The sequence below is a fragment of the Nelumbo lutea genome, chromosome 1 (genome assembly GCF_056320005.1).
Source record: "Nelumbo lutea isolate HS-2025 chromosome 1, American lotus-T2T, whole genome shotgun sequence".
In the NCBI taxonomy this organism is placed as follows: domain Eukaryota; kingdom Viridiplantae; phylum Streptophyta; class Magnoliopsida; order Proteales; family Nelumbonaceae; genus Nelumbo; species Nelumbo lutea.
In genome coordinates, this window is record NC_142684.1 from 182,174,597 (window position 1) to 182,202,352 (window position 27,756).

The 27,756-nt window shown below is 41.8% G+C and overlaps 1 protein-coding gene across 2 annotated transcripts; it reads right to left on the minus strand.

The window, feature by feature from the left end:
* Positions 1-441: 441 nt before the first annotated feature.
* LOC148879649 (uncharacterized) lies at positions 442-21,122 on the minus strand. Of its 2 annotated transcripts, none has more exons than XR_016104303.1 (3): positions 20,634-21,122; positions 911-1,095; positions 442-817 (listed from the first exon to the last, which is right to left on the minus strand). XR_016104303.1 is itself a non-coding variant. In XM_088961248.1 (3 exons), the coding sequence occupies exons 1-3, from the start codon at positions 20,686-20,688 to the stop codon at positions 16,789-16,791; spliced, it is 525 nt and encodes a 174-aa protein (XP_088817374.1). In that variant the 5' UTR covers positions 20,689-21,105; the 3' UTR covers positions 16,034-16,788. The 2 variants fall into 2 exon arrangements, 1 of the variants encoding a protein (XP_088817374.1); XM_088961248.1 differs by lacking the exons at positions 442-817; positions 911-1,095 and adding exons at positions 16,034-16,842; positions 16,918-17,333 and having other exon boundaries at positions 20,634-21,105.
* Between the last annotated feature and the right edge of the window lie 6,634 nt (positions 21,123-27,756).

Sequence of the window (27,756 nt, forward strand, 5' to 3'; positions counted from 1 at the left end):
ATAAATATAGAAAAATAAAACAGAAATTTGCAAATAAATACAGAAAAATAAAACAGAAAAGTGCACATAAATACAGAAAAATAAAACAGAAAATTGCAAATAAATACAGAAAAATACTTAAAAGATACAAAAATAAAATAAAACAGAAAAGTGCACATAAATACAGAAAAATAAAACAGAAAATTGCAAATAAATACAGAAAAATACTTAAAAGATACAAAAATAAAATAAAACAGAAAGTGCAAATAAATACAGAAAAAAATACAAAAACTAAAACAGAAAAATGCAAATACACTAAGAAGTAAAACTAAATAAAAGCAAGACTTGATTTATAAATGCCCTTACCTATACAAATGGAAATGAACCCCTTTAGATGGTCAAGTCTCTCAGAGTTTCCTTGGACCTCCTTTTCAAAAACACTAAGAAGACAAGAAAAGAAAATTTGCAAAAGATTCCATAGATATTGCCATAACATCATGCATTCTTAGTTCATCAAACATAATATTTAGATACCCAAAAGTAAAAAGATAACAATCATAAGTAACAAAAAGATCACAAACCAAGTTCAACAAATATTAAACACAAATCAAAACTTCAAGTTTAACATAGAGTTCACTAATCTAATCATCCAAATTCTCAAGATATGTTGGCCTCATTTCTCAATGGTATCAACTACCAACCAAAGCCAGGTGGTATTTCACCATCATCTTCATCTTCATTTTCGAGAGGTTGTGTTTCATCAACATCTCCAAGTTGGGTGTTAGCTGCATTTTCCTCCATGATTCCCCATTGGTCAATGATAATTTAATCATCACCACTTAAAGAACAAAAATAGAAAATTAGAACTCAAAAAATAGCCAAAAGAATCAAGTATGAAAATGCCTTTTGAGATAATATCAATAATAATTACCATTAGTCCTAGCTCTTTTTCTTGATGGTGATTCCATTATTGGAAATGTTGTCTCATCAGTTTTAAACATATCATCATTCTCATAACCATCAAATAATGGAGGATCCTCATCATCGTTCACCATTCAATCTTCCACAACATCAACATGTTCATGCTTGATTGGGTCAAGACTTTCAATTTTTCTCCTACAGAGCAATAAATGATACATCAGATGCAATGAAAGCATAAAAAAAGGCAACCATGAAACATAAAACGCTTACCCATCCATCATATGCATGTTGCAATGAACATATACTAGATCATTGAGCCTCTAGAAATGTTCAAAATATCGATAAGCCCGATACGCTGGTAGGGGCATATCGGGCAAATCAATACTTCATTTTTATATTTTTTTTCGCAACCGGTTCAGGAGGGCCGGTTTAGGTCTCCTCCATACTCTGAATCGGCCATACCCCCGATACACCCACTATAGGGGCATATCGGAGGGGTCCCAGAACGATATGTATCAACCGATACGTGTCGATATTTTGAACCTTGGCCTTTGGTGCTCTAACCTATTCATTTTCTTTGTGTGTATATGTTAAAAAACACTCTAATTGTGTTCACATCCAGAAGAGAACTCAAGAAAATATGAAAAACATGAAGTATGAATTGATTCATAATTCTGGGAAATAGCAATATTTATAATACATTGAGAAATTGTAAAATAATTAGGAAACAACAACTAGGATAGATCCAAATATCTAATCTGATAGGATCGAACTCTCCTTGGTTTGATCTCCACCGTCCGATCTCCCTAGATGCATGAATCTTGGATTATCTTGCTAATCTTGATGCTTCTTGGAGTCTATCTTGATAATCTTAGAAAAGTTTTGAAAGAGTCTTGCTTTATCTTGCTAATCTTTGGAAGAGTCTTGCTTTATCTTGCTAATCTTGGATCAGTTCTTGTTTATCTTGAATTCTTGGACTTAACCTTATCTTGAATTGACCTTATCCTAGGAGTTGCCGCCCCTAGGGTGAGATGGGCCTTGTGATGGGCCTCCATCATTCTCCCCCACTTGGAGAGAACTCGACCCCAAGTCGTGACTAGGATAGGCAAGTGTTATTTCTGGCAGGTACCGATGAAGGTCAGCAACGTTGAAGGTCTTGGATATACCCATATGGTCTGGTAAATCCACTACATAGGCATTGTCATGAATCTTTTTCACAATCTTGTATGGACCATACTTCCGAGGCTTCAACTTGTTGTAAGTACCTACGAGAATCGTTTCCTTCCTTAAGAAGACCATAACCTCATCACCTACATCAAACACTTGAGGTCGGTGGTGCTTGTCTGCGGCCATCTTGTACTTGGCGTTGGATTGCTCTAGCTTATTCTTCACGGCCTCTTGGATGGACTGATTTGTTCTGCCATCTTCTTTGCTGAGGTATTGGCGCTAGGTACTTTGGGTAGCTTCACTAAATCTAGTGCATGGTTAGGGACCTTCATGTATACGATGGAGGATGGGGATTTTCCTGTAGAACTGTGCACTGCATTGTTATAGGCGAACTCAGCCTGGGCAATGGCGAAGTCCCACTGTTTTGGCCTCTCCCGGCATATGCTGCGGATTAAATTCCCTAAGGTCCGGTTACCACTTCTGTCTGTCCATCTGTCTGCGGATGGGCTGTACTGCTGAAATTAAGTGATGAATCAAACAACCTCCATAGGGTCATCCAAAAGTGACTGAGGAACCGTGTGTCACGATCTGATGTGATGATCTTGGGTACCCCATGCAAGCGGACAATTTCCCTGAAAAATAGTTTGGCTATAGCGGATGCATCTGTTGTTTTCTTGCATGGGAGGAAGTGAGCCATTTTTAAGAATCTATCGACCACCACAAAGACGGAGTCCATGTTCCTCTCGGTCTTTGGCAAGCCTAGCACAAAGTCCATGGATAGGTCATCCCATATAGCAATAGGAATGGGTAGGGGCATGTAGAGACCTATGTTCTGGGCTTGTCCCTTAGCTGTCTGACAAACATAGCACCTGCTTACAATGGTAGACACGTCCCTTCTTAACTTCGGCATGTAGAGACTTGTGTTCTGGGCTTGTCCCTTAGCTGTCTGACAAACATAGCACTTGCTTACAATGGTAGACACGTCCCTTCTTAACTTCGGCCAGTCATATCGCCCCTTAACTGCTTCTACTATTTTGTCCCTTCCCAAGTATCTTCAAGGCTCTAACCACAACATAGAACTCCTTGTCATAAGTAGACCACTTTATCCTAGCTTCACTGAAGAAAGCAATGAGTCTTTTCTCTTGGGACAATACAGCCCCTATGCCAACTCCACTGGCAACACATTCAACTTCAAATAATTTATTAAAGTTTGGCAAGGTAAGGACAGGAGCAGTACATAATTTTTCTTTTATGAGAGCAAAACTTTGCTCTTGTTCTTCTCCCCATTGAAATTTACCCTTTTTTCTAGCATTCAGTAATGACAGCCATGATACTACTAAAATTCTTAATAAAGCACCTATAGAAGGTTGCCAACCCATGAAATCGCCTGACATCTGTGACAATGGATGGGGTCGGACACTCCCTAATGGCTTTCACTTTTTCTTCATCTACTTTTGCTCCATCCTTGCTTATAATAAATCACAGGAGTAATAAATTATCATTCATGAAGATGCATTTATTCAAATTAGCATATAATTTATTTTCCCTCAATGTTTGCAAGACTTCCCTAATATATCCCACATGCTCAGTGATAGATTTGGTGTATATCAAAATATCATCAAAATAGACTACCACAAATTTACCAATGAAGGGGCACAATACTTGGTTCATTAGCCTCATGAAAGTGCTGGGTGCGTTGGTTAGTCCAAAGGGCATGACTAACCACTCGAACAGGCCATCTCTAGTCTTGAAGGCTGTCTTCCATTCATCTCCAGGACGGATCCTGATTTGATGATATCCACTCCTGAGATCTATTTTTGAGAAAACTATAGCTCCGCTTAGTTAGTCTAGCATGTCGCCCAGCCTAGGAATGGGAAATTTGTATCCATTAGTAATCTTGTTAATGGCCCTGCTGTCGACACACATTGTCCAACTGCCATCCTTCTTAGGTGTAAGTAAGGCAGGTACTGCACAAGGAATCATGCTGATTTGAATGTGTCACTTTTTCAATAATTCTTCTACCTTTTCCCGTAAGATTTTATTCTCCTTAGGACTCATCCTGTAATGTGGGAGGTTAGGTAGACTAGCACCTAGAACAAAATCAATATGGTGCTGTATATTTCTCATGGGAGGGAGTTCATTTGGTAACTCCTCTGGAATTACATCATTAAATTCATCCAGTAGTCCCTGTATTTCAACTGGAATTTTATTTTCATCATTAACATCTTCTCCTTTTACTACTAACAAATGTATTTCATGAATATCCTTACATTCTTTAACAAATTCAGCATGATGATGGGTGATGGTAAGGAAATCCTTCTCATGTGCCTTTGGAGTATTTGTAATATTTTTTTCTGCTATGGGTAACAAAGTATAACATGTACCCTCTTTTTCAAGTTGGTAGGTATTCTTCCTATCCATGTGCCTTGCATCTGTATCAAACTGCCAAGGCCTCCCTAACAAAATATGGCAAGCATCCATATCTACAATATCACAATATACTTCATCATGGTACTTACCAATTGAAAAAGGTACATTGCAGCGTTCTTCCACTTGTACGCCGCCTCCTTCCTTAATCCACCCAATTGTGTATGGGTTGGGATGTTTTTTAGGAATCAGCTGTAATTGTTGGATGACATCCCTGTAATTGGTACGAAATAATCAATGCCTTTGAGAAGTATCCTTATTTTTCTAGGACAACATTAATTTTCTTACTACACAAGTATATTCCTCATGTTCATATGGACCCTCTTCATCCTCTCCATCAGGTCCACAATATACTTCCTCCTCAATATCTTCTTCCTCATCCCTTTCTACCATATTAACTGCCTTCCTCCTAGGATAGTCACTGGATCTATGTCCCACCTCATTACATTTAAAACATTTAATAGGAGCAGGTCTTGCATAAGGGTTACTGGGTTTAGGAGGGTTAGAAGGATTACCTCGAGTATGCCCTCCTGTAGTAGCCTTACCGGCATTACTTGTGCTTGCCGGGTGAGAAGGTTGTATTGCCGGGACTGATTTGTTCCTATCGACAGTTGCCGGTCTGTTGTCGCTTCCGCTGTACCGGCAGTAATTATCATCGTGTGCCTTGTCTTGGAACATTAATTCTACTTTCAAGGCTAGGTTCCTTGTTTCCTACACACTGAGAACCATCTGTACACCAATTTTATTTCTGATGGACAATCTCAAACCGCTTAGATAACGGACTGCCTGCTGGTTATCACTTATAGATAATTGATTTCTCTAAGCTAATCTCAAAAATTCAGATGTATATTCATTAACACTGCGAGAACCCTGTGCACGCCTCTGATAAGATTCGAACATATATTGTTCATAGTCAGGAGGTAAAAATCTACCTCTGATTAATTATTTCATGCGTCTCCAGGTTCGAACATGACCCATTCATTCTCTCATCCGGGTCTCTCTCATCCATTCCCACCAAACAAATGTGCCTCCCTTTAATCGGAAAGCTACTGGTTTTACCCTTTGTTCCTCTGGTATCTCCATGTAATCAAAGAACCTATCGACTTCTGTTATTTAGTCCAGAAGTCCCTCTATACCAAGATCTCCACTAAAAGTAGGAATATCTACATTGAGTTTAAATTCATCATTATTCTCATGGGGAATGAAATTACCTTGATTGTGCTAATTTCTACCTTTTATGTCGTTGCCGGGAAGAACTGGAGCACCACCAAATTCGAAATCATCCTCACTGTCATCGTCAAGAATTGGGCGTCGGGACACAGTAACGACGGGTGGTCTATCGTGGTTGTCTCCTTTGATCTGCTGTGGATTTTCCCGGTTCCGTAAGACAACCTCCCGTAACAAGGTTTGCAGTTGCTCAGTCACCTCTGCCAACTGTCATTCGATGTTACGTGTGGTTGTGCGCTGTTTTTCAATCGCTCTCCAAACAGCTGGGAACCCCTGATCTCCGTCACGGGGTGGGTTGCGACTGCTACCGTCTTGGTTGGTCATCTGTCTGAGTGAACTCCCTGCTCTAATACCACCTGACGCAGTGTGGAAGCAATGAAAATCGGAACTGACTATGCAAGCACCGGGCGTTCACTAGCACCTAGCGAATAACACCGATTTCTCTAGGAGAGAGAAAATGTGGCGAAAGCTAAAAGAAGAGAACTCAAGAAAATCTGAAAAATATGAAGTATGAATTGATTCATAATTTTGGGAAATAGCAGTATTTATAATACATTGAGAAATTGTAAAATGATTAGGAAACAACAACTAGGATAGATCCAAATATCTAATCCGATAGGATCGAACTCTCCTTGGTTTGATCTCCACCGTCCGATCTCCCTAGATGCATGAATCTTGGATTATCTTGCTAATCTTGATGCTTGTTGGAGTCTTTCTTGATAATCTTGGAAGAGTCTTGAAAGAGTCTTGCTTTATCTTACTAATCTTTGGAAGAGTCTTACTTTTTCTTGCTAATCTTGGATCAGTTATTACTTATCTTAAATTCTTACACTTAACCTTATCTTGAATTATCCTTATCCTAGAACTGCTACGGTGAGATGGGCCTTGTGATGGGCCTCCATCAATTAGTCTAAGGAGAGGCACCGGCAAAATCACATCACCCTTGGAAGTTTCCTGACCCCTCTCGCTCTGACCCTGATAGGAGAACTTGTAATGGTCTGGTGTCTTCAATGAAGCAGGAGGAGAGAGAGAGAGAGAGTCTAGGAAAAACCATAGTCGGTTCCTGGAACACAGCGGTAGGACCGTTGTCGGATGGGATTACCACTCGTACATGATTTTGGTCACTGGAATATAGCGGTGGGGGTTCAGTTTTGACTAAAAAATTGGGGATTTTTTAAGGGAACTCTTGTTTGTTTTCCCTTTCTTTGCAACGATCCATCGCTCGCAGTCCAACGCTACCACACTACTCATTCATACGGTAGTAGTCGGACTTAACTGTTCATCTTCACCAAAAAGCACATGTTCATCACATCAGCCTCGAAGGGTGATAACGCTACACAAGAACCCTTCGAAGAAGGAACCCCAGTGGATCATCCTACTTCCCTTGTCTTCAAAACTCTCTGCCACGCCAACCCTTTCACTGAACGAGAAAGCAAAATACTCCCCTGCTAAAAGGAACTTCTAAGATCAGATCTTAGTCATTTGAACCGCACATCGTCGTTTTTTGCTGCCGACAACAACCATACCAGCTGTAGCTGTTAATCTAGTTCATTATTTCTCGTTCAAGTAGCCCAGTCGGGTTTTAGCAACCAGTTGCCAGTGTAGGCTAAGCATACGGCGAGGGCATGAAACCAGTTTCAGTGGTTGAAGCATATCCAGATGTATACTACATAGTTAGAAATCCAGTGAATTAATAGTTTAAACTAACAAAATCCCCAGAATTTCATCCACAAGAATCACCCACCATTAATAATAATACTGCTGTAAATAAAGGGAAAGCGTGCCAACGAATGGGACCCGCTGAGTCCTGATCAAGTTCTCTGATTTTTCACTTTGTTTGGTGATTAACAGATAAGTAGGTTTCAACTTTCAACTCTCAAATTGCTTGTTGATAGTTGAAAAGAGTCACGCGAGTATCATGGAGGAAGCTGATAGGCTGAGGTTGAACACGAGTAAGGAGTCGATGGGCATCCTCACACCATTGCAGGCCGTGGGCCTTCTGGTTGCTTCCATGAAGCCGCACCTCTGAGTGGGGAAAAAGAAGGGATCATTCGAAAGGGGGAAATTGGTAGAGATGTATATAGTTCTTGTACTTTCCAATTTTGGTGAGGAGAAATGGAACTAGAGTTGCTTTCTAATTCTGCAACTCCTTGTTCTCATCGATAGAAAGGGGAGTTGCAGTGGCGTATTGGTGAACCAAAAAAGAAAGAGAGAGAGAGAGAGAGCAGTATTAGGTTGAAGAGAAGGAATGGGGGAAGTGAAGAGAGTGGGATGGAGGGTAGTTTAGGTTTTTAAAAAAAAATTATACATCATATCTTGTAACGTGTACGGATTTTGATGGAAATATTAACGGGACTAACGACAGGGGTAGAACTAGTCAATTGTCTGAAAACTTAAGGGTACTCTAGCACAATAGTTAAACAGTAAGGGTATAGTTTGTTAATTAGTTAAATAATAGGGGTAGTTTAAAAAATTTACCCAAAAAAGATTTATTACCTGAGGCATTGACTTTTTGTCTTTCAAAAAATAGTAAGCTCTTTGTTTAACTTTATCTCCACGTCATCTGATTTGACTGCAAGCTTTTCAATGACATAAAAAATTACAGACACAATGGCCGAGGATTTAACTTTTGATTTTGTATCATATTGGAAGGCTGGGTTAACATAATAGCCTACAAGATGAAGTCTATGACCCATTTTTTTATTCCATCTTTTATCAATAATCTCCATGATTGGGCCATATTTAGCTTTCTTATAATTAAAATATTTTTTCAATGATTCATTTGCTTTCAACATAGCATGATACATATACCCCATTGCACGCCTAAACTTAGAATCTTCAAGTTTCAATGCCCTAATAAGAGGTGATGTGAAACTACAATCATTTTGCACTATGCCCAAAATTTAGAATCCAAAACCATTTTTATTACTTCTTTCCCCTTTGCATCTTTGGCATACCTAGAGTCAATAAAACTCCAGTCTGTCACCAAATTTTGTAAATCATGCATGTTCTTTAAAATTCTATCAATTGCAATGAAATTAGTTGCAAAGCGAGTGGTTCCAGGACGTATTATCTCAGTCCAACCAGGTCTCTTCCTTAGCATTGGAAGTACAAAAGTATGATTGCAGACAAATTTGGTAATTTTAGATGCACATTAAACCACATTTGCAACATGATCCATTTCCCCAATTTCCTTTAACATCAAGTTTAGATAATGTGCTGCACAAAGTGACCAATATATCCATGGAAATTTTGTTTCCAACAATCTTCCTGTAACTACATAATTTGCAGCATTGTTAGGGACTACCTGAACAACATTTTCTGATTTTACCCAATCAATAACATCCTTAAACAAAAGAAATAAATTCTTTGCACTCTTGACTGTTTCAGAAGCATCTACAGACTTCACAAATGCAGTTCCTATAGGACAATACACTAAAAAATTAATCAATGTTCGACTACGTCTATTTGTCCAACCATCAGCCATTATAGTGTAACTATATGTAGCCCAATCCTTACGGAGTTTATCAACTGACATTTGAACCTCCTGAACTAAATGCTTCAACAAATTTGTCATACAATTATGATATAAAGGAGCTTTATACCCTAAGACTATAGTAGAAAGTGCATTCAACATAGGTTGAAATTATCTTAAATGCAAAGTGATGAAGGGTGATTTGGCACGACTTAGTAAGTAAAGGTCATGTGGACGCAACTTACCCGAAGGATGACAACTCAGCAAAAGGAACCTAGTCAGCAGAATTTAGAGCACGGGTGTTCGGTCACTTCGGCACAAAGCCATCTCGGCATAAAGTCACCTCGGTACCTATTCCAGTTCAGAGACCAAGAAACGAAGTAACACATAACCGACTCCAAAAGCTTCACAATAGACTCCAAACTTCGCGAGATCATGCCATGTAACGGCTGGCATTATCCTCTCTCCGCTCAGATCGGGCTAAGGTGATAGACTTCATTCACTGACGCGCTACTCCCCGACTAAAGCAGAAATGAATCTTGTCCACTTAGGCCGAAGACCTTGGAACCGTTTTCGTAAGGTCCACGACAGCTTAGCTATATAAGGGCATCAACCCCTCTGGGTCCCAGGTATGCACAATTATTAGCTTACTAGTATATATCACTCAATTTTCAGCTTACAATACTAACTTAAGCATCGGAGCGACCTCGCCGGGTTAGCCACCACAGGTTCTCTGAACTTCCCTGTTCTGTAGACTGAACTAGCTCACCACGCAGCCAAGCTCCAGATCATCCTCCATGTAGAAGCATCCAGATCGTGCTCCATAATTTGGTGTTGTTTGTGGGAATTCGATCCAAAGGCCATTCCAACCTCTATCTTACTCTCAATGGACTCCTCCAGCAACACCGGGAAAGGTATTGACATGAACGTCCCCAGGGGGAAAGATTAGCAACCAACTCTCCATCAAGGTCGCATGGTGTATATTAGAGAGTTTACCATCTCCCTCATAGTTTCGAGGATCCCATCATGGTTTGTATCACAGACCCTCTCACAAGTGAGCATCCCGCTCCCCTAGGTGGGCACCACCTTCTCAGACCCTCTGTGACTCCCCCTAGGGTCGGGCACACCCAGTTCAATGACCTGGTTTAGTGTGTCCGAATGATGTAGATCCAGATGTAACAGGTCCAACAGTTCCAGCAATACTTTCTCTACCAGTAGTATCAACAATAATTTCCACCATTGCAGCCGAGTCAACAACTGGTTCCGCCTCGACATGCCACTCAACATTAGGGGCAGAATCGGAGCCCGCACAGATCCGCTCAAGATGTCCGCCGATCCCCCATCGTGTGAGGGGACATCGCAGGTACAGTACCTCCCAAGAGCCAGACTTTACCATGGGGCAGGACGAATAGACAACGCACTCCCCTGATCTTTCAGGGGGGAATATAGGAGACAGGCCCGAAGTCAGCCAACCCGACAGAAGCAACCAACCATAGCATTCACGGCCTAAGAACAACAGGTCATGGAGAGAAGATCATCAGGTCGGAATCCAAGATGCAAACTCGAGGCAAGCCCCTTTTGTGCCTCACCATGACCAGCGTAGGCTTCACACACAAGAGGAGTCAGCGAGAAGGAACCCCGATGCACCTCGCGATAGTGTTCGGGAGTGTGAGAGAGCTAGGGTCGAGGTACTAGACCAGACTGAGGCTAGCAGCACCAATGTCGAACCTGCAAAGAAGCAACAATGGCGACATCGCAAGACTCGCTGCTCTTCAGCCAGAAACAGTCCACCAGAAAGAGATGAGGTAAGTTTGATGGCAACAAAAACTACGCCTGCTCTGCTAAGCTGGTCATCCCCTATCACCCGAGCTCCTAGTGGCCCTGATGCCAAAGGATTTCAAGGTCCCCACGCTAGACAAGTATGATGGGTCATTCGACCCTAATGACCATAGCAGCCTTCCAATCTCAGATGCACCTTTCCGGGGTTGACGAAGCCTGCATGTGTGTGACCTTCTCCACCACATTCAGAGGGGTAGTTCGGACCTGGTATAGGAACCTCACACTGGGCTCCAACAAGAGCTGGGCTCAGTTTGCTGACCTATTCACAGTGCACTTCATCACTAGTAAAAAATGTCCGAAGTCAAAGGAGAGCCTTCTGAACGTGGTACAGAAGGAAGGAGAGTCTATCAGAAGCTACATCAAGGGCTTCAATGAGACGTGCTTGTAGATACTGGACCTCGATGTAGCAGTGCGCCTCATTGCAATGAAGAAGGGGATTACCCACAGAGAGTTCAAGTGGCATGTGGTAGCAAACAAATCGGAGAACATCACTGAGTTCCTCAAGCTGGCTGATCAGTTCATCGACACTGAAGAGGAAATCAACCAGAAGATTGACAATCCGTCAGGTGAAAAGAGGAAGAGAAAAGACAAAGGAACAAGCAATAGCAAGCAAAACAGAAAGAAAAGTAAGTCCCCAAGAAGAAAAAGAAGCAAATCTCCACGTTAGAGAAGTAACTCACCCTCGCGTGGCTACAAGTCAGGTCGGCATTCCAGGACCCCTCCAGTAGAGCGAACTAACTACAGCCCCCTTAACGCGAAGAGAGGAGAGATCCTAACGGCTATCAAGGACTCCTCCATCATCAGATGGCCACCCATGCTAAGGGGAGACCCAACCACAAGAAACCCAAACGTCTACTACTACTTCCACCGGGATCACTGTTACAACACGGAGAATTGCAGGAATCTCTGCAACGAGATCGAGGAACTCATCCGCCATGGGTACACCTGAAGAATTACATCCTACGGGAAGAGAGAACGCAGGGAGACCGGTAGGGAGATCGTCAGGGAGACCAGAGAAGGAACGCTCCCAAGACTAGTAGGTAGAATGAGCAGCCACCTCGACAGTTACCAAAGGAGTGACCAACCCGCGGTGTAATCAATATGATCACCGGTGGGTCCATCATTGTGGGGTGCACATCATCAGTAGGGAGGACATCGGTATGGGAATTGGAGAACGAAGGTGAAAACTCGCCAAAGCAACCTCAGCTTGAAGAACCTATCTCTACTTCACCGAGGACGATGCACAAGGGATTTAGTATCCATATGATGATACCTTAGTCGTGAAACTCAGAATCAACGACTTCGAAGTGAAGTGAATTCTAGTGGACTCGGGCAGCTCAACGGATATCCTTTTCAAGGAGACCTTCGATAAACTATAGTTACAACAGAGTGACTTGAAGCCAGTAGACGTACCCTTTGTAGGTTTTAGAGGAGAAGAGGTCAGACCCCTCGGTCGGGTCACTGTATTAGTAGAGACAGGCACGTGGCCGAACGTCGTGCGATTCGAGCACACTTTTCTGGTGGTCACACTCCATCCCCTTACAATGCGATCATAGGTCGGCCTATCACACATGTTCTACGTGCTTTAGTGTCCACCTATTACTTAGCGATGAAGTTCCCAACTGATTACGATGTGGGGGTCGTTCGAGGTGACCGGCTCGAATCCCGTAAGGGCTACATGGCGACCCTGAAAGGAAAGGCAAAGCTGGTGGAGGACGTCGAGCTCGAACAACCAGCGGAGCATACAGAGGAGCGAGCTGCCCTGACAGAAGAAACAATCCACATACTGGTTTTCGAGACCAAGTCAGCCAAAACTCTTCAAATCGGCACCTTGATCGGCGAACCACTCTGAACTCAACTTGTAAGTTTCTTACTCAAAAATAATAACTCACAAACTTAATGTGGACCCTCTAGTCAAGCTAGTAAGACAAAGAAAATGCAACATCGTCTCGAAGCGGTGGAGGGTAGTCGATGAGGAGGTTGGAAAGCTCTTCGCCGCAGACTTCATTAGGGAGGTCCATTACCCGAGCTAGGTCGCCAACCCGGTACTGGTGAAGAAGGCCAATGACAAGTGGCGCATGTGCATTGACTACACTGACCTGAACAGAGCCTGCCCGAAAGATTGCTTCCCACTGTCCAGAATTGACTGCCTAGTAGACGCGACCTCGGGGCGCGAGTTGCGAAGTTTTCTGGACGCCTACTCCAGCTACAACTTGACTAGGATGGACCCTGCTGACCAGGACAAGACCTCATTTATAACCAAACTCGGGCTGTATTGTTATAAAGTTATGCCCTTTGGTTTAAAAAACGTTGGGGCAACATTCCAACGACTTGTAAATAAAGTTTTTGAGCCATTGATAGGCAATCAAGTGGAATGTTATGTGGATGACATGGTCGTGAAGACCCAATTCTCGAACTCTTTATTGAATGATTTAAATGATGTTTTTCAAATTTTAAGGAAGTATAATATGAAATTAAACCCGAACAAGTGTGTCTTCGGGATCACGTCAGTAAATTCTTAGGTTATATAGTGAACCGATGTGGCATCAAAGCCAACCTGGAAAAAATTAAAGCTATTTTAGATATGAGACCACCCCAGAAAAGAAAGGAAGTCCAAAGGTTGACCAAACAGGTAGCCGCACTAGGCCAGTTCATGTCTAAGTCGGCAGGTCGATGCTAGCCTTTTTTCAAAGCAATAAAAAAGAACAAGAATTTCAAATGGACCGAGGAGTGCAAGCTCACGTTTGGTGAGCTAAAAAGGTACCTAAGTACTGCATCGGTTCTAACCCGACTTGAAGAAGGAGAAGAGTTAAAGTTGTATCTCACCGCGAGTGATGAGGTGGTCAGCTAGGTACTGGCCAAAGAAGTTGACAAGGTCCAACGACCTGTTTACTATGTTAGTAAAGTTTTACAGGATGCGAAACCATGTACCCCGAGATCGAGAAGCTAGCGTACGCACTGGTCATAACAGCCCAGAAACTATGCTCGTACTCACAGGCCCACACTATCATTGTCCTCACCAACAAGCCTCTGAGTCAGATTTTGCTCAAGCCCGAGGTGTCTGGGAGATTGACGAAATGGTCCATCGAACTAAGCGAATATGACATCCGGTTTGAGCTCCGCCTAGCAATTAAAGCCCAAGTCTTGGTGGATTTCGTCACAAAATGCACACTCAGCACACCAACCCTGGAACTGACTGAGCTCGCTAATACGTTGGAGTCATTGGCCAGTGTGACACAGGTCCCCGTCAGGGTTGGACTAGCGTGAGACGAGGAGACCTGGATCTTCCACATAGATTGCTCGTCGAATCTACGAGGAAGTGGTGTTGGATTGATGCTGTACGGGCCTAGCGAGGTGATGCTGGAGTGTGCTCTTTGGTTCATATTCGAAGTGTCGAACAATGAGGTGGAGTATGAGGCACTAATCGTCGGGCTCAACCTAGCAAAAAAGATGGGAGCCAAACACCTAATTTTATGCAGTGATTCACAATTGGTAGTCAACCAGGTTAATGGTGATTACGAGGTTCGCGACCAGATCATGGCAGCATACCTAGCCAAAGTTAGAGAGATTCTGTCAAACTTCCACTCTTGCTTCATTAGGCAGATACCGAGTTTCGAGAACGCTAAGGCCGATGCACGGTCTTGATTAGCCAATACCAACGAGAACACGAAGCAGACAGTATATATCCAAGACTTGCCTTGCCCTAGCATTCTCGGGAGGGGGGGGCAGAAGAGGTCGCTCCCGTATTGGTAGCAGAACTGAGTTTGATAGACCCGCTCATCGACTATCTGCTTCACGAGACCCTGCTGGCAGAATGCAATGCAAGTCAGAGGGTAGAATGACAGTCAACCCGATATGTTCTAATAAGTGAGCGGCTGTATAGGAGATCCTTCACGTTCCCCTATATACGTTTCTTGCGACCTTCATAAGTGGATCAATTATTGCGTGACATCCACGAGGGACTCTGTGGAGGACACTTGGGGGGCAGGGCGCTTGCCTAGAAGGCGCTAATGTAAGGATATTACTGGCTTATCATGAAAGCAGATGCCATCGAGCTTGTCAAGAAGTGTGAAATTGCCAAAGGCATGCCAATATCCCCCGACTACCTGTTGGCGGTCTAAAATACCTCACCAGCCCATGGCCTTTTGCTCAAAGGGGGATAGACATACTCAGACCTTTCCCCCCGGCAATTGGGCAGTAGATTACTTCATGAAGTGGGTGGAGGCCGAGCCCTTGGTAACCATCACATCTCTTTACATACAGAATTCTTCTGGAAAAACATAGTGTGCCGCTTCATACTACCTCATAAAAAACTTGGACTTCGTCAAGGAGGTATGCGATCTGGCCTACATTTGGACAGCGGCTTACCAGCAGAGAGTAGCTTGGTACTATAGCAACTATTCAGAGTCGGCGACTTGGTTCTTCGTAAGGTAATGGTACTTGAGTTCGACATGGGTAAGCTCGGTCCGAATTGGGAAGGTCCTTACTGGGTCAGACGAGTGTTCGGAGAAGGAACCTACGAGCTCGAGACCATGGAAGGGAAGTAGGTACCTCGAGCTTGAAATATCAGAAACTTAAAGAGATACTTCCTATAAACCTCAATACAAGCAAAAAATGACTAAGTTCATAAGACAACCAAGCTGATCCTATGGACGACGAACTGGATAGAGGACCTTAGGTCAGTCCTAGAAGCCTAAGGGCTATGGTACCGAGTTGAAAAAATACCTCGGCATGATTTGCAACCTAGTCGCCTCTCCGGCATGGGCAGAGAAGTCCTACTCGCCTCTTCGGCATAGGCAACTTAAGACCCGGTTAGCTATTCGACATTGCTCATTAAAACCCAGTCGCTTTGGCATGGGTAAGGCAAAGTAGCTCGGGTGCATTTAGGTTAGGCATGTACGCCCTACAATGTCTTCTCACCCTGGATTACGATATCAATTATTCCTATTCGAGTTTGGAAGTAATCTCGAGTTCGGGAGTAATCTATACTTAGAAAAATTTTGCAAAAGGTTTGTATTCCATTAATACAGTACTTCGAGTACATAGTAACAAAAAAAAAAGAAGGGGAGAGAAGAAGAGAGGATTACAACTAGTTAGTCGAGCTCGGAGGCTTGGGACATCAAGTATTTACAAAGGGGGTCCAAGAAAAGAGGCATCAGTCAGTACAGGGCTCCTCGTTCCTAGTAGAAGCATCAACGGGCGAATCTGTCTTCATGTGGTCCTCGGCGGCATCAACTCCCTCTCCCTCTCCGTCTGTATCATTGTCGAGAAGGTCGTCGCCTTTCTCCTCCTCGGAATCCGGGTCCTTTGCGGTTTTTACAGCCATCTCCTTCGTGACCTTAAGTGTCGTGATGGCGCTGAGGTTGAGGTGGGGAAATTCATGCCGGGTCAACCACTTGCTGAGCTTAAATCCCTTGCAGTAGCCCGTTGCACCGACCTCGACCATCTTCTCGCTGTACTCTGCCAAAGACTTATACTCCTCTACAGCCTTGGCCTTGGCATCCTCTATAGCCGGAAGTAGAATTTTAGCCCACTCCTTCACAAAGCGCCTCGAGGTTCTCGTTCTCTCTCTTCAGGGCCACCTCGTGCTCCTTAAATTGCTTCTTCACCGCTTTGAGCTCATTCTTCTCCATCATCAGTAGAGTTAATAGCTCCTTCTTAGCTCGCGTGTCTTTTTTCAGCTGGTTGATCTTGCAATGAGCTAAGTTGAGCTTGGAGTGGGCATTTCGAGATGACTCCTCGGCTTCGAGAGCTCACTTCAAGTTCACCTTGGACTGGTAGGCCAAGGCATGGATAGAAGAATTCACCTACCAAAAGACGAAAACAAGTATAAGTATGAAGAAAAATTTAAGTACCAAGCAACCTGAAGGCTTAGTACATACCACCATGCAATGCGTGGTCTCTCGGGCCCTGAGCTGAGTAACTGGCAAGTCAGCCCAACAAGCAACCTCCTTGGAAAATACCACGTCCTTGCTCTTGAGAAGGTCGGACTTCAGAGTCAAAATACTCCAAATTGAGGTATCGCTGCCCGAAGAGGTAGCGACCGTTGGTATAGGCTGAGGCTCTAAAGACGTTGTCTCCTTGGGCGCATGGGGTGGAGTGGCCTTGCTTTGGTCCTCCTCAACCAAGTCGATCACAGGAGGATGTTTGGCGACAAGTGGGTGTTCAGGGGCAGAGGCGGCGACATCAGAGGTGGTAGTCTCGGTGTGGAGGCGAGCCTTCTTGGAGGCCCTCTTCTTCTTCTTTCCCTTTTGCATGCTCCCGAAGAGTTCATCGACAGGGATGTCATCCATGGAAACTGCAACAAGTAATGAACTAAGTTAGATACAACATTGAACTAAAACAAACAAGAAAAAGGTACAACAGTTAGGAGGGCTCAGAGCGGCTTGCACGAGCTTCTCCTCAGTCATGAAGTTCATGAACTTCAGGCCAAGCTTCGCCCAAGATCGGACCTCCTCCCTTGTCTTCGGGTCCAGTCTGATGCCAAGATCTTGGATGGCTACCCTCCAGTGAGTCTGGAAGGGCCACCCCTCAGTGTTACGGACCACGAAGTAGCATCCCTTCCAGGCTGGGACCTTATTAGGGAGCTCGTACAATATCTGTACCCGTGGTGAGGAGACATATAGTAACTTCGCCTGTGCTCGGGTAGAACACATGATGAGTTTTTTTTTTATGGAAAGGATCGAAGAGAATATGTTGAGGTCTAGAGGTCGGTTGTAATCGTAGAAAAGGGCAATGGTACCTATGATGTTACGGATGGAGATTGGATGTAGCTGGTTTATCACAATGTCAAAAAACTTGATGATTTCAATTATGAAAGGATGGAGTGGAAGACGCAACCTAGATACGGCCTGCTCCTCGAAGACCACGATCTCGTCATGATCGTGATCCCAAGGAAAGTTGCCTAAGGGAGTACTATAAACAAAATCATTGGGAAGCTTGTACTGAGCTACTAGGGATAGGATCCTGTCCGTTGTCATCGTAGACGGACTGAAGCTATGAGGTGGAGGCCGACTTGCCAGAGGCTTCTCACTCTCGCCGAGGTGAGTCCACCTTGAATAGATTGGAGTCCACATCCTGTGCTAAAGTGCCTAACTCAGCAGGATAAGGCTCCACGGTTTGTGCCGAGGCGCCTAGCTTAACCCCAGCGGACTCTTTGCTCCCATCTAGAAGGCTATTTAAGCGAAGGCTACACATACTAATAGAAAGGACAAACAGAATTGAAAGCAAAGGGAGACGAACTCCTCAAAAGAAGAACGAAGAAAGACAACTTCGGACCTGGGAATAGCTGACACCAAGTTAAGAGACTTGAATGCAACCTCAAGGACTCTAAATTCGTGATTTTGTGGCGAAGAAAATGGACGCACCTTTTGACGTCCGCGCATACTTGATATGCGATCTGGGTCACTCCCTGGTTGAGCCAAACGATCGAACAGGTCCTACCAATGGTTCGCCTTCTGTATCACCTAGGCTTTGTGCAAAATCCACTTGGGCTCGTCATGAACTCCCCACGACGTGTCAGGACCCCTGGCACGAGGAGTGAGGGGCAATTGATAAAGGGTGATTTGGCACAACTTAGTAAGTAAAGGTCATGTGGACACGATCTACCCGAAGGATGACAACTCAGCAAAAGGAACCTAGCTAGCAGAATTTAGAGCACGGGCGTTCGGTCACCTCGACACAAAGCCATCTCGGCATAAAGTCACCTCGGTACCTAATCCAATTCGGGGCCCAAGAACCGAAGTAACACATAATTGACACCAAAAGCTTCACAATAGACTCCAAACTTCGCAGGATCACACTACGTAACGGCTGGCATTATCCTCTCCCTGCAGATCGGGCGGAGGCAATGGACTTCATTAACTGACGCGCTACTCCCTGACTAAAGTAGAAACAAATCTTATCCACTTAGGCCGAAGACCCCAGAGCCATTTTTGTAAGGCCCACGATAGCTCAGCTATATAAGGGCATCAACCCCTCCGGGTCCCAGGTATGTACAATTATTGGCTCACTAGTATACTTATCACTCAACTTTCAGCTCGCAATACTAACTTAAGCATTGGAGCAACCTTGCCGGGTTGGCCACCTCAGGTTCTCTAAACTTCATTGTTTTGTAGACTGAACTAGCTCGCCACGCAGCCAAACTCAAGATCATCCTCCATCTAGGAGCATCCAGATCGTGTTCCATCACAAAGCATTCAAGGGAATACAAGCATCACACAAGCATTTCATAATAGCGCGATCCACGTGATTAATTGCTTTCTTGGATGCCAATACACTCTTAATACTAGGTTGTGCACCTGGAATGGTTCGTGGAGCAAAATGGCTAGTTATTAGCCCTGAAGATGATTTTCCCTTTCCCAATGTAGTTGGTTTCTTCCCTTAATAAGTATCATGTGTAATAGGTGGATCTATTTCCCTAATCTCAACATCATCATCATTATCATTCCTTCCACATTGTGTCCTAGTGTCAACAAAATTCATTGGTTGCTTTTTACTTCTTTTTCTTTCATTGATTTCATTCAACGATTACTTCATTTTGTATTTTACATTATAGGGTAATTTACAACAAATTGCAATGTTTCCTTTCCTTTGGGAAAGATGTTGTTTCATCTTATTAATCCCTCCCCCTTTAAAAGTCCTTTGACAATAAAGACATGCCATTGACTTTGATCCATTAAGAGGGTCAACTTTAAGGTTGTGTTTTGTTTGAAGGAAAAAGTAGGGAAAGGAAGGGAATGGTCCATAGTTTTTCCCTCAAAACAAACATAAGGGAAACATGCTCCCAAGCAGAACCGGTTTTTGCTCTATCATTTGATGAAATGGACTCTTGTGATGGAGCTGTATTAGATGTATTAGTATTTGGACTTTGGGATTTCATCATATTAATTCAACCAAAGAAACCCAACTCAAAAATAAATCCCTTCATACAAACACAAAATATAAAATTTAGAATTTAGAATAGCACATTCTTTGACTAAAAGAATCAACCAAATTATAAAATCACTCCATGCAAGCACATTCATTTACACAAAATATATGCAATGTAATTTTGTTTCAATATATCCATGCATGAATCAAGAATCAAAAATTAATAATAAATTAATAATGCATAAAATCAAGAATCAATTTTCATGAGTGGTCTATGGGTGCATATGAAAATCAATTTCATGAATCATGATAATGTGCATATGAAAATCATTCATGATGGTGTTGGTTTATTGGTGCAATCCTTACAGATTGCATATGAAAACCAATATGATAATCCGCATATGAAATCCAATATGGTGTTGGTTTATAATTTGAAAACCAATATGATAATTTGCATATGAAAATTTTTATTATATTGAGTTTTCCAATAAAAGTTAAGCAAAAAATTAATCAATTTTCATGAATCATGATAATCTGCATATGAAAATCAATCATGATGGTATTGTTTTATCATATTGAGTTTTCCAATAAAAAATAAGCAAAAAAATACACAATTTTCATGAATCATGATAATCTGCATATGAAAACCAATATGATATTTTGCATATGAAAATTTTTATTATATTGAGTTTTCTAATAAAAATTAAGCAAAAAATTCAAAGCTCACCATTTGCCGTCGCTGCAAAATCGTCAGTTGCCGCTGCAAAATTGCCGACCGCCATTGCTCCTTGTTGCTACTGATTACAAGAGGAAGGAAATCCGCTGCTACAAAATACCGGCTGCCGTTTTAAAATTGTTGACTACCGCTGCTCCTTGTTGCTGCTGATTACAAGAGGAAGGAAATCCACCGCTGCAAAGTCAACGGTCATCACTGCAAATTTGTCGACCATCGCTGCTCCTTGTTGCTATTGATTACAAGAGGAAGGAAATCCACTGCTGCTCCTTGTCGCTCACCATCGTAGATGAAGCCCTTTTGAGGAAGGAAATCCACCCCAGTCGTTAGTCGTCGTGATTCACCGTCGGTCGTGGCTACCATAGGTCATCGGTCACGTCATCGGAGAGAGGAAGGAAGGCTGAAACTTGGATGGGTTAGAACAAAAATGAACTTTTGTTCTAACCCTAACTCGTAAGGCTGGAATAGGGGACATGAATGCCATTTTTTTTTGTTTTAAATCGAGCCAAAATGAATTTTGCTACTCACAAACCGCTGTCCGGGTCGAACGGTTTAGTGGTTCGATCACCCGAGTCAACGGTTTTTTGACTTTTTCAATAGTTATTTAATAAATAACGGTTTACAGTATAACCGGACCCGGGGGCTGAATGATTACTGGTTTTTTTGGTCTGACTTTCTGATCCGGTCTGGTTTTGAAAACCATGCTCCTCTTAGTTGCTAAGACCTCAATGAGGTTATTAAATTCCTCCATACTTGGAGAATTTTTTAGCTTCCTCCCGTTTCTGCTATGGGGGCACTCTTAAGTAATATCAAATCTCTCCGAGCAAGATTTCTGGTTAGTATCCCTAGAAGAACAAACAGTGCAATTCACCACGTAGCTTCCAAAGTCTAGCATGCTAACTTTAATCTTTGTGAAAGAATGAATTTGCCTTCCTAGCTAATGCAAATCCTGTTCAATGAATATCTAATGATGTATCCTCCCTTATTTTAATGAAATCTCATTTACTTAGTACCAAAACTAAAGTTGCCAAGACTTGTTAATGGCCGGACTCGGATTTGGCTTTTGCCAAATTTTGAATGGACCCGAAGTAGGAGCCGACAGAGTAAAATCAGACCCGAAGCCCAGCCCAACAGGTCTTAATAGCATTCATCTAAGATGCTATAAGAATTTAAGATTTGTATGAATTACCAATAGACCTTTCAGTTGGTGACAAGACACAACTCGTTAGTCAAATGTACTCAATTACGAGGAGAGATTTGGACCCATTAAAGTAAGACGTCAGGAATCAAAATTTGCAAACTATTATATCTTTGGGCCTTGTCCATTCTTTCTTTTTGATTGTCCCTGATGAATCCTCATCACATCACTCTGTTTTAACCTTTCTCGTTAAGTTGGAAACAGATAACATCAATATTTCATAATTGTTGGTGTTAAAAAGAGTTGAAAAGACATTCATCGATGTGAAGTTACGAAGTTGTAATCGTAATTTCTAAACAAAAGAGCGGATTCACTTTAAGGTTGGTCCGCCCTATGGCTCGACTGGTTCGGGCTGACCATGTAATTATTTGTATATCCATCTCTACAGCAAAATCTCTTCCCAAATTTCATTTTGGGTTGCAAATGTATATAAATTACATGGAGGCATCTTTTAACTTATGCGTCCTTTATATGTCACGGGTAAATTTAAATTCATCTAAACCTCATGTTGGGGTGCAAATTCTTCAACTGTTTAGAGGAAAAATAGTGAACCTATAGTATATCTCCTTTAGGCTATGTTTGATTTGAAGGAAAAGGTAGGGAAATGAAAGGAAAGAATACATGTACAAATCAAATAGAGTCTTATGGATTCATCAATTCAACTTTGCATTTAGTTATCGTTTTCGAATCATCATTGATGCAGGTGGTCGAACTGTTCATCCCAGAAATTGATCACCTAAAAACTATCAGGCCCCATTTGGTTTGCAGGAATAGAGGTATAGAATCAGAACCGGAATGGGCTATTCCAATTTCAACTGTTTGGTTGGGTGGAATTGGAATTTTATTCCCAATCCTACTGGAATGGCATTCCCTATTCCTCCATTGGGAATAAAATCTCATTCCAGCTTATTTAAATTCCCATTCTCATACCTGCCTGAAACCAAACAGACTATGGAAATAAACCATTCTGGTTCCAATTCCAGTTACGAACCAAATGGACCCTCAATTTGATCAGCAAATTGCTTGCCTAGGCAGTTGAATCTCTAAAACGTTCGACCCAAACAACAATTTTTGGATTAATTTTATATTTTATTTATTTATTTGTTTTCTTAATATTTAATATTATGCAGGCTGACCTAGAAACCATTGGCCAAAATAAATCTGTTTTTGGATCGATTTTTAAAACTTTACTTTCAATTGCGGCTTTGTGTGTGGGACACAGCTAGATGCCAGGCCCAGGTATACAACATTGGGCTGGGTGTAGGCTCAAAACCTTACTACCTTGGACAAAGTTTTGGCCCCATTTTGTGCAGACCCAAAATACATAGGGTAGGATGCTCCTGGTTTTACATCAATCTAGTCCGTTCTTTACCCGATGATTACATCAACCAGGTTTTACATCTGTGGAATGTTCTTTTCTTTTTTGTTTTTTGTGTAACCACTTATGTGAGTGTTGTAAAGCTTTATGTAATCTTCATCAAGAAGAAGATTGCCTTCAGACAAAAAGAATTGTTGATTTTATTTTGCTGCCATTTCACGCGGATTTGACTATAGTTGGCATCCCTTAACATTGTGGGACCTACAGCCCCATAAAAGAGAATTCTGGAAGTCAGCTACAGGTATAAGGCAAAATAGAGAGAGGCAAAAAAATGGAACTTCAGGAAATGTCTGTTTATTTGGAACCGTTGTTTTATAAAAAATGGTGCTTCAAGTCACGCCTTGGAAATTGGGAAGGCATGGCTTGGAGCAATGCCGAATTTGGCATTTTCTGGAACTGCAGCTCGTTGTTACCAACATGGACATGAGATGGCAGTGATAGGGAAATGACGTGACACTGGATAATAGGTACCAGTGTTGAAAAAGTTTTTTGGAGCATTGGTACCAAACAAAAAACATTGCTGTTACTTCAGGAAATGTCCTACCTGACAGCAACATTTCCAAACAAAAAAAAAAAAAAACAAAACATCGTTTTCTCAGAAAAACGATGCTTCCAACCCACACATCAGTAGCACTGTTTTGCAGCATCGATGCCAATCTTCAAGGTAAGTGATCCTTATCATGGAAGAATAAGACCGAAGAATTAGGAACTATGATGAATAGATTGGACTGAGGTCATGTAGTCATGCTAATCCTTGTTAGAGGAACATTTTCCCAAGGTTTATTGTTGATGTTACTTGAGTTGAGGTAGACGAGCAACATATGAAGTGCCTTGTTGAGTTGGATGAGCTGAAGTGGATTCAACTACTTGCAAAAGCAGAAGTTAGAGGAGGCTCTGAGGTGGTTCCCCTACGAGAAGAGACTGAGTTCGGCTTCAGTCAGGGCAAGGTCCATTTGGACAGCTTTTTTTTGTCTTGCATTGAAAATATGTCCATATTTGTGTGTTTTATTTCATGGAGAGATATTCTCAGGTTGAAGAAGGCTGTTAGAAAAGTGTGGGCACAGATTTTCCCTGATAAAAGACTTTGACGCTCAAGTCATTAAAGAGATTAATGAGGCCAACTAGGCCTGAGTTAGTGAAGACAAGCCGGTGGCAGCCAAGTAGAGAAAGAGAGCTGAAGTGCTTAAAAGAGGTAGATTGCAGGAGAGCTAGAGTGCCGGAAAGAGTTGAAGAAGAAAATACCTTAGGTGGCCATGTGCCCTTAAATTCTCGCAAGGGAGTGCCAATGTGCTCCTCATTTCGTAGGATACATGGTGTGCTCTGATGTCATATTCGACTGAGATTCTAGGAATTGGTATCGTGCTCCTTGCATGAAGGAGATTGGAGTAAGCCTAGTGTTCGCCACGTGTCCTTTTTGGGATCCGTGATGTGCACTGCAGTTATCCTCTGTGGCGAATGATAGCGCACCACGTTGCCATTCTCCACATCAGCTAAGCTAAGCAGCTTGATAGATGCTTCAAGGTATAGAATAATGTGTTTTCTGTGAACATAGACAACTGAAAGAGAAGGCCAAATAGCAAACCTGCATCATTGTCAAGTTTAATCCTTCTTCTGATACAATTCAAAGGAGAGCAAAGTTTGTAAGAGAATTGCAATAAATCTTGACTTGGCAGATGATTGCTTTTTGTTCTCAAAGGTAGATTTAAACAATTACTGAGTGTAGGGGGTATTCGTCAGTAGGACTAAACTTTGAAGAATGATGGATAATGGATTTGGCGAGGTAGGGAGTGAAGATAGTGAAAAGTCCCTTGCTAAGGCTGTGTTTGGTACATAGGATGCTTATCATTGTGCCGGCTAATCTTCCAGAAATCTCCCGCCTCATTAGGCTGTTTTTCAGTTCAGCACTGCTTGGAGGAAGGTAGGATTAGTCTAGATCTCCTCTCAACAAAAACTGCATCAATACTCTTCCAACATAATATGTGTCTCCAGTGAATTTGCAATAGGGCTGTGGAGAAGATGTTGAATAGTTTCTGAATCTATGACTCAGTTGGGAAGGAATAAATACAAATACAAATATGTAAAGTGTAAATGCTTGTATTTTATATTATTTTGTATGCATTGGAATGGTACATATTTGCATTTGTATTCTTTTCAAACTGAGCCAAGTTTATGAAATGCTCATTTGTAGTTGTAATGAGTATTAAAATTGGTTTTCATAAGATATACATGATTCTTCTCAAGGGCTTGTCGGATGGGGTCTGGGGGGGGGGGGGGGGCAAAGGAGACCGAATCAGCCCCCCATAATGTCCCATAGTGCATCCCCGCTGTGTATTGGTAATATCTCCCAATAATGACATCATCATTTCAGGTATTATTATTGGGAGATATTCTCAATACACAGCGGAGATGTGCTGTGAAACGATGGGGGACTGATTTGAACTCAAATCAAATAGGGGAATGCTATTTCTCTCATTCCTTCCAACCAAATGGACCATTCCGGTTTCAATTCCAAACTCCAATTTCCTGCAAATCAAATGGACTCTTATTGTTTTTCAACATTGAGAATTGGGTCCCATGTACCATAGTGATTCTGCGGAATGTATTAAAGCAATTTCAAGAACGGTTGGAGGTTAAAAACACCAAGACTTGAGGTCAAACTTGCTAGCACACTCGTTAGTTCCGTCCCCTATACCCCAGACCATCCATCCATTGTACAATCTTTGAGGCACTGAATGGTGCTCATAATTTCCTCAGCCAGAACAACATCTTCACATTTGTCTCAAATTCAAGGGAATGACGAATGAATTCCTGGTTTGTGAGAGTACGAACCAACTAGGTTTCAAAAAAAAAAAAAAGATTACGAACCAATTAGCTGCAATGTTCTTTAGCGGCATAGCAAATCCAGATTGTGTATAGGGGGTGTTCATTCATTTGGTTTGGTTCGATTTGATTCTAAATTGGTTAATTAAAATATAAATGCATGTTATATTTATTTTAATAATTATTGTTAAAATATATCAACATTTATAGTTAAAATACATAGTATATATTATTATTAATATAAATAGTAATCTATATACATTAATGTTAATAACTTAATATTAATAATGAAAATATAAATATGTGTATTTGTTTCATTTAATTCAATTCAGTTTGAAAGAAATTTTTTCTCAAACCAAAAATAGATATATCTAAAATCATCAAATTGAGCCGTGCAAAAAACCGAAATAACCAAACTGAATTCAAACACCCTTGTTCATTGAAGGGAGTCACCAGAACTTGGAGACCGCTTATAACCAAAAAGCAAGCTATTGGGTTATGGACCACTCTTGTTTATAAGTTTCTTGCCTCTCTCGTTCTTTATGAACCCTAATAAATTAAATATAAGTTTCTTACACCTCTCGTTTTTTATAAGTTTCTACATGTAATATATGTATTCTTTTATATTTAATTTATGTCTTAATTTTTTAATTGTAAAAAATATTAAAATTACAATTGAGATCATAAGTTTTTTTTTTTTTTTTTTTTTTTTTGCGAAAAATAGCAGGGCAATGCACCTTTGGGGTGCATAGATTTTAAAAAATTACCAAAAAAAAAAAAACCACATCAATCAGACATCAAAATACAAAATTATGACCTCCCAAAATTTACATACACATTTAATATACAACCCGTGACCATATAATCGGGTCAAATGGATCCACGGTCCAACCAATTGGGTCAAATGACTCAATGGCAAATTGATAACACTAGTTCCATGCATTACCATTACATGATAATAGAGTGAGAGTATGACCTTAAAAAGAACAAAATTAGTTTTCACATTCAAGAACTTAGTATAACCTTATACAGGTTTCCCTACCTGATGAGTAGGGATAAAACGACCGTCCAATTATGATATCTTAGCATCACATGTGGCACGACCTTAGAATAAGGCTCCTTGACAAGTCGACTCATGCTATCTAGGATAACACTGACCTCACTTAAATAGCAGATCGATAGATCGACATACGGAAACTTCTAGGTAGTCCCCAGCAACTCCAACGTGGGTAACCAGTCTAACAAATGACCTAATGAGTTAGGCAACTTCGGGAGCTCCTCTTATCCATTCGCATCACTTGATGCCTCTGAAATGCACGGTGACACACCACCAACCTGGCAGCGGTAAGCCTGGTTCTTCCTGCTTCTTGGGGAACCGAATAAGGGTCAATACGATGCTATGCAGGAGTACCCCACAAGTACTAGACAAATAAGGCTTATCACCTTCGAACATGCTGGACACGCTTTGGCCGAACTTTGCAGCCTACATAAGGGTGACTCCTCACTCTCGAACGGTATGCTCACATTATTACTCTCTAGCTCTTTGTTCTGAATTCTTCCCTATCAGTTCTCATTCTCCTCATAGTGATACTAAATTGATCGATGGAGTCCTTTTGCCCGGACCTATTCTTCCATGCTCTTTGACGTGTTTTCTTCTTGTAGAATCAGTTTGCTGATTTTACCAGCATTTGTTCGAGCTATTATAGTTAGTAACGATTCAG